Genomic DNA, 14,751 nt, shown 5'->3' with positions numbered 1-14,751 from the left:
AATCGGCTCGTAGGTACTCGGCTTGCTGATGTCGGCTCGTTGATGTTCGTTTGGATGCAATCGGCTCGTTGGTACTCGGCTTGCTACAGTCGGCTCGTTGGTGTTCGGTCATCAGGGCAGGACTCGGCTTGCTGGTGTCGGCTCGTTGGTGTTCGGTCGGCAGGCTCGGGGGCTTGCTGGTTCAGGGCAGGATACAATCGACTCGTTGTTGGTCGGCAGGTTCGGGTTTTCAGGGTTCGGTTAGTTCGGTTAGTTAGCTAGTATGGAGCTAGCTATGAGCGGGGAGCTAGCTATGAGCGGGGAGCTAGCTATGAGCGAGGAGCTGGCTATGAGCGAGGAGCTTGCAAAGAGCGAGGAGCTGGCTATAAGCGAGGAGCTGGCTATGAGCGAGGAGCTGGCAAAGAGCGAGGAGCTGGCTATGAGCGAGGAGCTTGCAAAGAGCGAGGAGCTGGCAAAGAGCGAGGAGCTGGCTATGAGCGAGGAGCTGGCTATGAGCGAGGAGCTGGCAAAGAGCGAGGAGCTGGCAAAGAGCGAGGAGCTGGCAAAGAGCGAGGAGCTGGCAAAGAGCGAGGAGCTGGCAAAGAGCGAGGAGCTGGCAATGAGCGAGGAGCTGGCAAAGAGCGAGGAGCTGGCAAAGAGCGGGGAGCTGGCTATGAGCGAGGTCGAATCGTCGTTAACATTCACCAGTATACGAGACTGCGGACAAGCCACACATCTTCGTCACTCGTAGTTCGGTAACGTCCGAGGTCGACCACTTCGGCATGGCAAAGTGGAACATATATCCGTATGGTACTATGAAGTGAATGAGAATTATTGTGTACTTCAAAGAAGTTGTCTGTTGTTTAATGCAATGAAGTTGAAGTACGCAGGTAATGATACTGGCTTAGGTTTAGGGTGAGACGTTATTTACTACTAAATATTGAGGTGGGTTGACATTAACTGGGGTCGTGCATAATGTATGAAACGGTCACGTTAAACATAAAGTATTTAAAACTTTTTTTATTTAACTTTGTTTTTATTATATAATTTTTTGTTTGTTTTTAATATACTCTTTCATTGCCAACATTATTCGTAGTTTTATTAAACACATTTTCTTTTGCATATTTTCAAAATCTTAATATTACAAATAAATAATAATTTTAAATTTTGTTTTTCTAAACATTATTTTGTTTTTCGTTTTTTTTTTGTTTCAATGAATCAAAGTGCACTTGGGTGTGGGATTTTCTTGTTTGTTATTGTTGTTGTTCGTCTTCTTCTTGTTCTCTGTTTCATTTCATTAAACTACGAAAATGGATTACTAGATAAAATGTGGTTTCTTCTTCTTCTTAATTATTATTTTTTATTCACTAAAATGGACGACAAGTTGTAGATAGAGAGGATAATCCTTATCAGATGATGGAGGAGGGATTCAAAAATATATATAGATGTAGTCCAAAAATCGGAACAAATGAAATATGTAATGTATAAAAAATGGCTGAGTTATCTGTAGGTATTTTTCTGTTGTTGTTGTTGTCAAAGATAAGATAAAGTCCACCAGTGGCTTATAGTCTGTAGAGTAGGGGGCAGGGGGGAAAAGGAACTTTTAAGGGGGAGAGGGGAGGAGGGAGGAAGGAAGGGGTATAAGGAAACAAATACAGATAGTAGATATAGGAGAGAGAGTTTTGGAAAACTAATAATTAACGAAATGAAATTAAAGGAAGACCAAAAAAACTATGTCGGGAAGATTTCCATATTTTCTACTACTTTCATTTTGGAAGTTCGATCAATTGGAAAATATTTTTATTTTTTATTATACTAATAGATTTTATTTTTTTAAATTTTTGTTTCTTCTACTTTTTTTGTAAAAAGCCATGGTAAAAATAAAATGCAAAAAATGTCTATATCTCTTCTGTGTGGTTTGTTTGTATGTGTGTTTGTTTATTGGTGAGGAAGGAAGGATTTGGATAATGTCTATTAAGGGCAAACTACTCCCATTACTGGTATTCCAAAGAATCGCTATCCAACACGGTGGAGGATTGTTTGGAGGTTCGACGACGCCAGTAATCCGAGTAGCGGGCCTCATACTGTGCAGTTGTACGCCACGGTGGCCATTTCAGCTATTCCTCTACCAAATCCCAAACCATCAACGAGGCATCAGTGCCGCCGACAGTAACCAAAGTTTGATCGCCAAATAGGAAGCGTACACAGGCCACCATGCCTGAGTATACTTTGGCTTCGTGAAATTCGGCCCTGGGGCTTATGCAGGGATATCTGCAATCAACAACAAAACAATTAATAAATAAAATATCCATCCTCAGCTGGTGACGGAGACATACCTAAACAAACGTATATAACCATCTGCATCACCGGAGGCCAACATATCCTGGGCCGTGGATCGTGTACAGGTAGATATAATTGTATTATTATTACTATAGTAGCGATTACTCCACATTCCCGCCACCAAAAATCCAACCGTGCAATTGCTTGTCAACCATTTGACATCTTTCATGGCAATGGGGCTACGTTCGGGACTCAGCGATTTCACATCCCAGAACAGCAAATCAAAATCAATTGTCACCGTTTGCACAAAATTACCATCCATACTCCAATCCAAATGGGTCAGCGGTTGAGAGCCACGGATTTTATTCACTTTCTTGTAGGAGAAACCATCTCGGGAGACGCGGAATAAATAAATGCTGCCATTCTGAGAACCCATTGCAATCATATCGCCCACTGAAACGAATGAAGAAGAAAACATGTTATTTCACACATGAAACGTTGGGCGCCATTTTGTGTGCTCTCACCTTGATTAAATGCCACACAATTTATGGGTGAACCACACACCCTTAGTGTCAACATAACCGCTCCATTTTCACAATTAATAACCAATAGATGACCCTCAGTGCTGCCAGCAGCCAGGGCAGTACCAAACGGATGGAATGCCAACGAAACACATTCATAGCCCGTTTGTATGGTCCAAATAAGTTTACTTTTACGCCACAAAGCAATGTGTTTGTCATGACCTGCCGTGGCGAACAGATCATCCTCGGGATGGGCGGCCAAGCCCCATAATTGGCGGCCATGACCAAAAACAACTTGGGTAAAACGTCGTTGCAAGGAACCTTCCAAAATATTGTTGCGTGTGGTACCCACATAGATGTTGCCATCATTGCGTCCCGGACGTTGGGGATAAATTGTGCGTACACCGCCAGCAGATTCAGGAAGCTAAAGACAAAAGAAATCCAATAAATCCCTTTATAAATTAAAATCCCTCCCTCCCACTTACCTTGGTATCGGCAATTTTCTTATAATTTTGCAATGAATCCCAGGCAGCAATCTTACGATCCTTCTCGCCGCCCGATAGCAGAGTACCCTCACCCAACATTATCAGACAACCAATACCCTTTGTGTGTGCCTCAAATTCGGTGCGTACAAAATAGGCACCATCGGAGTCAACCGAATAGATGGTAATAAAACCATCTGAATCGGCGGTTATAACATCACCATCCGGTTCAAATTGTACACTGGTAACATGTGAACGTGACGGTTGCTTCACAATATCTGTCCGCTCGAAAAAGCCATCTTTGCGACGATGCCAAAAAGCCAAATGTCCGCGACCATGTGTTATAATTAAATTATCGTCTAGAGGATGGAAGGCGGCACCAGATAAACCTTCTTGTAAAGTCTGAAAAAAAGGTATTTTAAGTCGAAAATAATTCATGATATATCCTTCGAGAATACTTACGGCAACTTTACCCAACAAATGCCCCCATTGCCACTGCCACACGGAGAGTATACTTTCACGCCCGCTATCCACCGCCAAAATGTAGCTACCTCCATTCTAAAAAATTAAAAAGTTAATATCAATAATGAAATATTTTCTTTATGAATGCCTAAATTAGTTTCCCTAATTAAAATTAGGTCTTACTTACCAATTGTGAGAAGGCAACCGCAGTCACACCCGTATCCAATTCACCCATACCAAAAACATATAACGTCTGCAAGGACTCAGTGCTCCAAATGCGTACATGTGCCTGAGATTTTCGATCACGTCCAGCTTTTTGTCCCGATGCCACAAGTTCTCGTGAAGGATGTACGTCCATGCTGAACAAATAACGATAAGAAGAAAAGATAAATAGTCGAGAAAGTAGTGTTCATAGTATTCACTTAGCGAGTAGGCATTTTTTTTATAATAAATATCGACGCCTCCATAGAATAATATACTAAGTCTGAAAAGTGAGTTTCAGTAGAAGCTCTCAAGGTATGGAAGTTTCTTATATCTTACGTGCCATGCTAAGTACATTTTTGCTTATAACTTTGGTTTGGATTGGCCGATGATTACCAAAATTTCAGAGAATTTAAATTAAGGACCGTAGTATCTAAAAACGTAAAGAACTTTAAAACATGCTAAGTCGACTTAGTATACTATGGTTCGGAGGCGTCGATATAGTTAATGTCTCGCTGAGAGTCTCTTGTGTAGAGGAGGGAGAATTTAGTCAAACAGGGATAAATTTTTAGTTATATCAACCCTAGATTTGTACTAACTGCCATCAATGTCTCTTCATTCGTCAAAATTTACGAAACCCACTCGATCTTCTAACCATTTTTCCTATCACTTCTCTTAGGGCTTCCAGAAAGCATCGTCAACTTACTAGATAAAATGCCGTTGCATTTTGATTCTTGCCATGTAAGGTATTTTGTCTTAGCTCTTGGGCTATTGTTCGTCGCCATGAGTTTCTTTTCGATTTCCTGATCCTTGCCGATTCTATTCAAACGCCATTCTGATTATGGACTCTTATGTTGTAGCCACATGTAATCTTCATTTGTATGGGTTTCTAGTTTGTTAGGTTCCAGACCTTTATTTACTTATGGTTTTGGGTCAGCATATTCTATGTATAATCCCGAGGCATTTGTTTATGAATACCTGCAGCTTCTGCAGACACAAGCCACTACCGGATAGCAGAATTGATTTTATACATGCTTCGAATATTTTGTATCTTGGTTTTATTGGATATATGAGAACTTCTCCACCCGGCAGTAGTCCGAATGCTGCTCTGGCATTCTATTTATTACATCCATTTCGGCAACTCCACTTTTTGTTAGAGAGCTTCAAACATTCTGATCCAGTCTACCCAACCCTTCTAATTTTGACTGCATGCGAGAGAGAGAGGCTCCATGCTATACGTCTTCTCTGAAGGAGACTTCATTCCTTATTTCATCCAGTACAGTTTTGAACAATAAGAATTTCATAGGGAATTCTTGCTTAATTTCCGTGTTGCTGCTGAAGCATCCTCGTACACCTATCTAATTATTCGGATTTTTTACTGGCTTACATCCTTTTTGCTCAATGAGGCTGCATCATCTCTCAGTATGTTATGTAATTGTCTTCGGTGTGTGGTGTCGAGCAGGGTTATTCCTTTACAGTAGTTACAATCTTTCAAGTTTCTTTTTTGGGTAACAGCACAACCATGCCTCTCTTACTCTCAATTTCATATAATATGAGGTATTCCACTTTCTTCCTCCTAAGCTGATATGATGTGAGGTCGAAGAATTTCTCTTTTATTTCATTTAAGCTGGGAGCGTTACACGAATCTTCCATTGGACTGTTATTATTATTATTAGTGTTGGTCCTGACGTTACTGTGGTGGTGGTCACACTGTGCAGAACTAAAATCTTGAAGCAATATGGACCGCCAAAATCTGAAGAAACCCCCTAGCCGGGATTTGAATTTTTAGCTAAGGGGTTTGTTTAAACCCGGTTTTAATTTGATAGATTTGGGCCGGATTTTCAAATAATACGTACGCATAACATATGAACTATTCGGAATATTGATTCATTTTTTAGACTTAGATAATTCAAACCCCAGCTGGGGGTTTTCTTCTACCATCATAAGCTTTAAGCGACGTAGCCCCGAACTGAATTTTTTTCACAGTAAATTTATGTTTTCATTTTGTACTAGTGACACAACACCCCCCCAAATGAAATCCTGTATATCCTGCATTACGATATTTTATGTTCTGGCCAGCTGTTTCTTCGGCTGTTTTTGCCCAATTTTCTACGAACTTCCTTTTGTCTTTTCTTGCAGGGTTCTTCGCTTATTTTGCTAGCGTATACGTCAAATTAAACCCCCTGGTTTTATGAATATGGGTTTCATGAGTAATACTTAATATAATTATAAACTCATCTTACACCAATGCCCATTATGAAGAACTAGTTTAAGATAATCAACAACCATTATACCGGCGAGGTCAGATTTTTGTAAAATCGTTGGATGTCGCTGTTCATATTGCCTACTCGCATTCTGCAGCGGCCATAGTTCACAAACTCTTTATATACCAGAACTCTGCGTTTTGCTTCAAGCTCTGATCGGAAGACTTTACATATGTCATATTACACGATCTTAATGGCCAACCGACAGTCCCATACCATAAAACTCTCTGTTCACCGAGTAGTTCTCTCAATAAATTGTTGAAACCAAATGTCGACGATACCACAAGTTTCAATTTTAGGCATCAAAAAGTAGGTTACATCGTCATGAGAAGGGTCGCCCTTAATGGCTAGGTTATTACCGTCATCTTTTTTGAAACGGCAAACATTTAACTCCGATTATGAGGTTAGGTTTATGGCTCTATCAATAAACAAAGTATTCTCCAACATATTTTTTTAGTGGGGAAAATCGTTGATCATAATTTTTTTCTTGATCTGCAGGAAAAATAGAAGTCATTGGGTTTCATATCTCACTTGTACGGCGGATGATCCATGATTTGTCTTCTCTTGACAGTCCTTTCTTGCTCAAGTAGAATAGTAACCACATGATCAATTTTGCCGAAAAGAAAAGGAGCAACTTTCGGATTCGGCTTATTTTCGAAGACCCACACGGTTGATTGCAGTTTTGTTTCGAGTTTATACAAAGAAATCTGCGATTCGTTATACGAAACGATATTTAACATCTTTTGAAAAACATTTCTTTGCACCAATCCCCACGAGCCTTTTTTGAGTGGGTCATTGGGTTTCATGTTTCGCTTGAACGTCGGATGATCCATTAATTTCACGTTTTGGAATTTAGCAGAAGTGTGAGAGATCGCATTGTCATGCACAATGATTCGTCTTCTCTTGAAAGTCCTATCTTGTTCTTGTGAAAAATTTTGCACGAAGATGTTCCACTTTTTCGGTAAATGATATTTTGATGTCAAATGGCGCGATCGTTTATATCTCTAGTTTGCCAAGTTTCTTTTGATTTGATCGTTCATATAGATCTTCCCGTTCATTGGCCAAATAACCTTGCGAACTTCAAGAAACGGTTGAACTATGGAACTAAGTGACTGACCTACATCTTTTACAGGGTGAACCGCCTTAGGAACGAAAATCTCATCTCTAAATTCTACGGATAATAATAGTGTTAGGCCATACTTAAATTGACTAATTTATAGGAACTATTTCACTAAAGGAGCTAACGTTCATATAGTTCCTCTAGTTTACCTAGTTCATTCATTGACTGAATTAACTTACGAAATCCAAGAAACGATTGAACTAAAAGGGACTATTCCGCTAAAGGAACAATCTTTCAAATAGTTCCCATTGATTCAGCCATTCATTTTTGCTCTAGTTCACCTAGTTCCTTCTTGACTGACTTAACTTACAAATTTCAAGGAACGATTGAACTAAAAGGAATTATGGAATTAAATGACTGAACTAGTTATTTTACAGAGTGAACTGCTTCAGGAACGATAATCCCTAAATTCTAAGATGCAATTCTTACACTTATTATTTCGAAATTAATATTCGCGATAAAAACTAATACATACCACATAATATCTTCTGTATGTCCGGTGTAATGACGCTGAGCATCTTCTTCGCGATCTAGTAAAACGGCGACTGCAGCAACATAATATAAAAGTTCGCCGGATGGCAAGACCCAAAGATTGCGTCTGGCATCAATGCCGCGATAGCCATGGCTAAAAGAAGGAAAATTGATTTTGAAATATCACAAATACGGATACCCGACTTTTAAAGTTCCATGGCAATTATTAACTAAATAACTTTGAAAGTCTAATTATTTTTGTTGTCCTAAAAAAATATTTTTTAATTTTTGTTGTGTGGCCACAGAACTTTAAAACTTCGATAAACGACATATTACAGCATGTGAAACCTGCCGAAAAATAATAACATCTTTCGCCTCGGCATACTTACACCCATTGTAATTGCAATTTCTTATCTGGTGGTGTATTATCGGCTGGTGCATGATGTAGTGGTGGATAAAATGTGCGTCGAAGTCCCCTAATAGTGACCTTCGTTGGATCTTCTTTCATCATATCGATCATACTGTATTCCCCATTTGTGCGTAAAATTTCACTTTCCGGTGCATATAAAATACGTGGACGACTTTTACTGCGTGGTCGTGCACCACGTAAAGGAACCTTTGGAAGATCTTCGGTTGGAAGTATGGGAGCGGCAGCCATTACCGAAGGTCGTGAACGTGAACGACGTATGGGTGAGCCGGCAATCAGCGCTGTACCGGTGGCCAAATAGAACGTGTCCACATCGGCAAATTCATTGCGTAGCTGTGAAAAACTGCGTACCTGGGGAGAAAATAATCCATTAACTGTTGGTTACAAAAACTTCCCAATCAATATTACTTCTCTCTACATACCTCTTGTCCTGTGCCCGTGTACATTTTCTTAGCTCCATTAATTTTCAGCACTTGACCCAAATCTTCCAGCACTTCTTCGAATGGCTGTGAAGTGCGTAGATTGAGTAAGACACGACACTGCAATGACAAACAGGAAAATGTGATGGAACAAATATTAGCTTTGATAATAACAAAATGAAATAGCAGCAATCTGGCAAGAAGTGTGTGAAAATCACGTTCGACAAATATGACAAAAGTTTGTATATTGATTTCACAGATTTCTTGATAGGTTATTAATATGTAGATGGTAGTGTTATGATGGTGTGTGGAATAGTAAGAAGACAAAGATTGTTGAATTTGACTGGAAATTGAAATGTTCAACAGAAGATCTTCCAAATATAATTATAGAATGAACCAAAATTTATACAAACACGTAAATTGAATTAAATACATTTCAAATTTTGAAGTCATAATTATTTAAAGATTTTTAAGAATTGAAATCTTAAGGTTTCAATTTTAGGAATCATTTTCTAAGAATTCTCTTAGCATGGATTTTTAGGAAGCAAATTTCCAGAGGTCTCCAGGAGAGGATTGCTTAAGGAAGGCATTTTTCAGTGATCTCCAAGCGTGAATTACTGCAGGTAAAAATTTGTCCAGGAGAGAATTGTTTCATTAAAAATTTCCCTAGAATTTAGAGTTATTCAATATAGTTCACGGAGCGGATTGAACTTTGTCGTTCCTTTGTTTAGAAAGGAACTAGTTCCCTATTGTAGTCTCTTTGCACCATATAAATTATTTTCTTTGAATCTCGGTCTTGCATCGTCCTTTTTATACCCTCCACCATAGTATGGAGGGTATATTAATTTAGTCATTCCGTTTGTAACTCACCGAAATATTCATTTCCGACCCTATAAAGTATATATATTCTTGATCAGGGTAAAATTCTAAGACGATCTAGTCATGTCCGTCCGTCTGTTGTAATCACGCTATCTTCGGAAGGAATTGAGATAGGGTGTTGAAATTTTGCATAGGGTTGTCTTTTGTCTGCAGGCAGGTCAAGTTTGAAGATGGGATATATCGGTCCACGTTTAGGCATAGCTCCCATATAAGGGTACCCCCCAATTTTCGGTATTTTGGGGTTCTTGAGTGCGTTTTTCAACAGAATTCGCTGTAATTTGGTACATTGGTTTATTATTGGGTATTAAATGTCTCCACAAAAAATTATAAATAAAGGTCCACTTTTTCTGGTAGCCCCCATATAACGGTACCTCCTAATTTTCAGTATTTTGGGGCTTTCGGTCGTATTTTTCCACCGAATTGGCTGTAATTTAGTGCTTTGAGTTCTTAAAAGGTTCCAAATCACTCCACAAAAAATTATGAATATAGGCCAATTTTTTCTGCTAGACCCCATATAAGTGTAACCCAATTTTCGGTGTTTAGGGCTTCTTGAGCGCGTTTTGCAACCGAATTCGCTGAAAATTGGTACATTGGGTTCTTATTGAGTACCAAATATATCCACTAAAAATTATAAATATAAGTCAATTTTTTCTGGTAGCCCCCATATAAAGGTACCCACAAATTTCGGCATTTTGAGGTTGTTGAGCGCGTTTTTCAACCGAAATCACTGAAATTTGGTATTTTGTAGCCGTATATGGAAACAAATCTCCCTATCAAAAATTATTAATAGTCAACCCCTTTTAGGCGTAGCCCCCATATAACCCCATTTTTTATATTAATATAATTATCTGATTTTTCCGCGTTTTGGGTTTGGTTCTAACACTCTGTTGTAATCATTTCACCTGCGAAGGATATCGAGATAAAAAACTAGAACGTACGGTTCGATAATGAACTATATGTGAACTTTAACCCGCATTTAGGCTTAGCTGTGGCCCCTGTGTGGGAGGTACCAGAAGGCATGGACCGATATTCCCCAAATTCGGACTTGAACTAAGTTTGGAAGACATAATAAGATGGGATGAAATCAAATTTTTCTGAAACGAATTTGGTCCAAAGAAACATCGATGAGGCACATTTTCAACGTGTGAAAGTGTATACACACTAATTAGTCATAAGGCTGAGGGTATAGTTATTGTTTACATAATCGGTTTGTAGAAATGTCGGTATAGGTCCATTTTTTGGTATGTTCCCTATGTTTTCATTTCAAGTACCTATGGTGAAGGGTATCCAAAGTTCGGCCCGGCCGATCTTAACGCTTTTTCACTTGTTTTTTTTCGCTCACATAGTTCTGATTTTTTTTCATCCATAGTTGAATGAATGAAAAATAAAAATACTCGGCAATGAATTTCTAGAAATAAGTCATGAACTTAATACCTTAACGGGAAGATTTACGAAATATAACAACTTATTTGAAAATTCGACATCTTTGGATCAATTTGTCCAATGTCCAATTGATTCCCTGCGAAGAGAGAGAGAGAAGCCATCATATGCATTTGTCAATCCTAAAAATGTCCTACCAATACAAGAAATTATAGTTCGTGACTATAAGGTATAAAACCCCATACCTTGAAGTAAAGAACTATCTATATTGGTGAATTTACCGGTAGTATTTTTACAGAGATTTTCAGGAGTGACATTTTTTAGGAATATTTTTTTCTTAACGAATGTTTATCTCAGAGGTCTTCATGAGTAGATTTCTTAAATAAATTTTTATCTCCGATGAATCCAGAGGTCTTCATGAGTAGATTTCATAAATAAACTTTTATCTCCGATGAATCCAGTCGTGAATCAGTGAAAGGAACAAGATCAAATAAAGGTACGAGATCAGAAAAAGAACTATAGGAACTAAAGGACTGTATCTAGTTCCTATCGTTCCTTTATCGGAATAGTCCGAGACTTTAAGGTATGCGTTTTTATGCAGTATTTTTAAAGAGATTTCCAGGATTGGATTTTTAAGAAATATTTTTTTTCAGGATCAGGCAATGAATTTCTTAAATAAACGATGACTCCAGTCGTGTTTTTTTTAAATGTACTTCATACCACTGGTCTCCAGTCGTGGATTTCTTAAAGAATGTATTTTCTGCAGCCATAGATTTCTTAAATAATGTTTATCACAGAGGTCTACAGGCGTAGATTTCTTAAAGGATATCGCGAATTTATATAATATAGTTAATCCCATATGCCCACAGGCGTGGATTTCTTAAAAAATGTTTATCTCAGAGGTATCCAGGCGTGATTTTCTTAACCAATATATATTTATGATATCTCCAGATGGAGATTTCTTAAGGAATGTTTAACTCAAAGGTTTCCAGGAGTGAACTTCTTAAAGAATGTTTATCTTAGAGGTCTCCTGGCATGGTTTTCTTAAAGAAAATGTTTATCCCAGAGGTCACCAGACATCGATTACTTCAAGAATGTTGTCCCCAGAGGTCTCCAGGCCAGGATTACTTAAATAATGTTTATCCCAGAGATCACCTGACATCGCTTCCTTAAAGAAAGTTTTTCCAAAGATCTCTTGACGGAGATTTCTTACTTACTTACTTAGCTGGCTTGTTATAGAAAGGTTGTTCCATAAGCCGAGCTTAAAAAAATTTCCAAGCGAGTCGGTCTTGTGCGCAAGTCCACCAATTTGGAAGACCAGGTTCCAAGGTGTTTTTTTCTACTTGGTCTTTCCATCTAATTCATGGCCTTCCCCTTCTACGGGAGCCATCAGTGGACTCATTTTTATATGCCTTTTGAGCTGGGGCATCTTCATTCATCCGCACAACATGACCTAGCCACCGAAGTCGATGCAGCTCAATACGACTGACTATGTCGATGTCCGTGTATAAATTGTAAAGCTCGTGGTTCATTCGACGCCGATATTCACCGTCGACGCAGATCGTCCCGTAGATCTTTCGGAGAATTTTTCTCTCAAACATCCCAAGAGCTGCCTCATCTGCTTGCGCAAGTACCCATGCTCCTGATCCATATAATAGCACGGGTAGTATCAGAGTCTTGTAAAGTGTGAGTTTGGTCTGGCGGGAGGTGGCCTTGTTTCTAAACTGCTTACTTAGACCATAGTAGCATCTGTTGGTCATCACAATCCTTCTCCGAATTTCAAAACTGATGTCATTCGTTTTATTTATGGCGGTACCAAGGTATATAAAGTCTTTAACTACCTCGAAGCTGTAGTTCTCAAGTTCCACAGTTGGTTCGAGTCTACTGGACGTCTTGCACGTTGATACCATCAGCTTGGTCTTCTCGCCGTTTACCGCCAGACCCACTTTGGCAGACTCCTTTTCAATTTGTTCAAAGGTGGCTGTTACCGCTCGCAATGTTCGACCCATTATATCGATGTCATCGGCATAGGCGAGTAACATGTGTTGTTTGGTGTACAGAGTGCCATTTCTGTTCACATTTGCGTCTCGTATGACCTTTTCCAGTAGAATGTTCAAAAAGATCACACGACAAACTGTCACCTTGTCTGAATCCTCGTTCGGTATTGAAGGGCTCCGATAGGTCCTTTCCTACTTTAACTGCTGACCTTGTGCCACTTAAAGTTATCCTGCATAGCCGTATTAATTTTGCAGGAATGCCGAACGCAGACATGGCTTTAAACACCTCTGAAGGGATACGCTGTCGAATGCGGCTTTATAGTCGACAAATAGGTGGTATGTGTCGATGTGTTTTTCGTGGGTCTTTTCCAGGATTTGGCGCAGAGTGAAAATCTGGTCAATGGTGGATTTGACAGGTCTGAAGCCGCATTGATATGATCCGATGATGTCATTGACCATTGGCTTCAATCGTTCACACAGCACACTGGATAGTACTATATATGCGATGGGAAGGAGACATATTCCTCTATAGTTGGCACATATCGTCTTGTCTCCTTTTTTGTGCACGGGACACAGGATGCTGAGGTTCCAATCATTGGGCATGCATTCAACTAGCCAAATTGTGCTAATCAGCTAGTGCATGCTCCTGACTAGCATCTGGCCACCAGTCTTGAATAGTTCGGCTGGTAACCAATCGGCTCCTGCTGCTTTGTTGTTCTTGAGCCGAACATTTCTTAAAGAACGTTTATCCGAAAGGTCTCCAGGCAAGGATTCTTAGAAGTCTCTATGTGTAGATTTCTTTAAGAATGTTTATCCCAGAAGTCTCCAGGCGGAGATTTTTTAAAGAATTATTGGTATAGAGACCTCTAGGTAGAGGTTTCTGAAATAATGTTTATCCCAGGAAAATATTATTTAAAATATGTTTATTCAAGAGGCCTCCAGGAGCGTGGTGATTTTTCTGGTCTACAGGGTTCAATTGTGACCCCAAAACCACGAAATTTTATACCAGGAAGGAAATCTGGCCAAATAATAAGTATGACTGTTTTGATGAAGATCGGTGAAGCGGTTCAAATAGACCTAGATATCTGTGTGAAAAAATACAAAATTTGTATTCTGGGGAATATATATTTACTCCTGAAGGTTAACACCCTATTAAGTTGATATCATATCCAAGAGGAGTGGTTTACCTTTAAATTGATATTGTTGTATGTACTCGGATAAGGGAGTTATATGTCAATATTTAACCCTTTGTGGCACAATGTTGCCCGCAGGCAACAAAATGTTTTAGAGCTTATATTTATTATACAGCTAATAGATATGCATTCTTTGGATTTCCTATGTCAAGACCTGATTATGGACGACACATATCACAAGAAAAATCTAAAAAATTCAAATTTTTGGTAAAGTTATGAGCTTTTTAATTCAGAGAAGAGGGAACACATTTGTACAGTACTAATATGTGTATACATTCCAAATCATTTAAATAGCTTCGTATTCGAAATGTACTAATTCTGTCATTAGAATTATTTTTGATTCTTGTAAAATAGAATATAGAGAATAATTCAAAATGAATGTACTCTCCCGAATGCAAGGATATAGTGATGTCAAATTTTGTCCATATCCTATCTAGGATAATCGCATTTAATCTGTGAACAGAAAATTGTTCTATGATTACGGAAAAAAATTCGGGGCTCAAAGGGTTAAAGTTGTTTATGTGTTATAATATTGCCTGGTATTAATATTACCCCACTAGGGGGCCGAAATGTCGTCCTGATCGCATTGATATTGTACATGGAGTTCCGGTTATGGTCAAGGACGACACCTATGAATTTCGATGATGTTGTGCATGAAAGGGAACACTTTATTTTT

At 38.9% G+C, this 14,751-nt stretch overlaps 1 protein-coding gene across 1 annotated transcript in view; it reads right to left on the bottom strand.

The window, feature by feature from the left end:
• Positions 1-1,969: 1,969 nt before the first annotated feature.
• LOC133335825 (echinoderm microtubule-associated protein-like CG42247) overlaps positions 1,970-14,751 on the bottom strand; it is a 77,373-nt gene continuing 64,591 nt past the window's right edge. The window contains 9 exon segments of the mRNA XM_061544123.1: positions 1,970-2,250; positions 2,316-2,712; positions 2,784-3,204; positions 3,266-3,664; positions 3,725-3,820; positions 3,912-4,083; positions 7,785-7,934; positions 8,170-8,558; positions 8,630-8,746. Of these exon segments, the coding sequence (XP_061400107.1) occupies positions 1,974-2,250; positions 2,316-2,712; positions 2,784-3,204; positions 3,266-3,664; positions 3,725-3,820; positions 3,912-4,083; positions 7,785-7,934; positions 8,170-8,558; positions 8,630-8,746 (2,418 nt within the window). The 3' untranslated portion in view covers positions 1,970-1,973.

Source organism: Musca vetustissima, unplaced genomic scaffold, assembly GCF_032173495.1.
Source record: "Musca vetustissima isolate MV318-11 ecotype Yass unplaced genomic scaffold, APGP_CSIRO_Mvet_v1 utg9403, whole genome shotgun sequence".
NCBI lineage: Eukaryota > Metazoa > Arthropoda > Insecta > Diptera > Muscidae > Musca > Musca vetustissima.
This window is presented reverse-complemented; position numbering and strand designations above follow the sequence as displayed.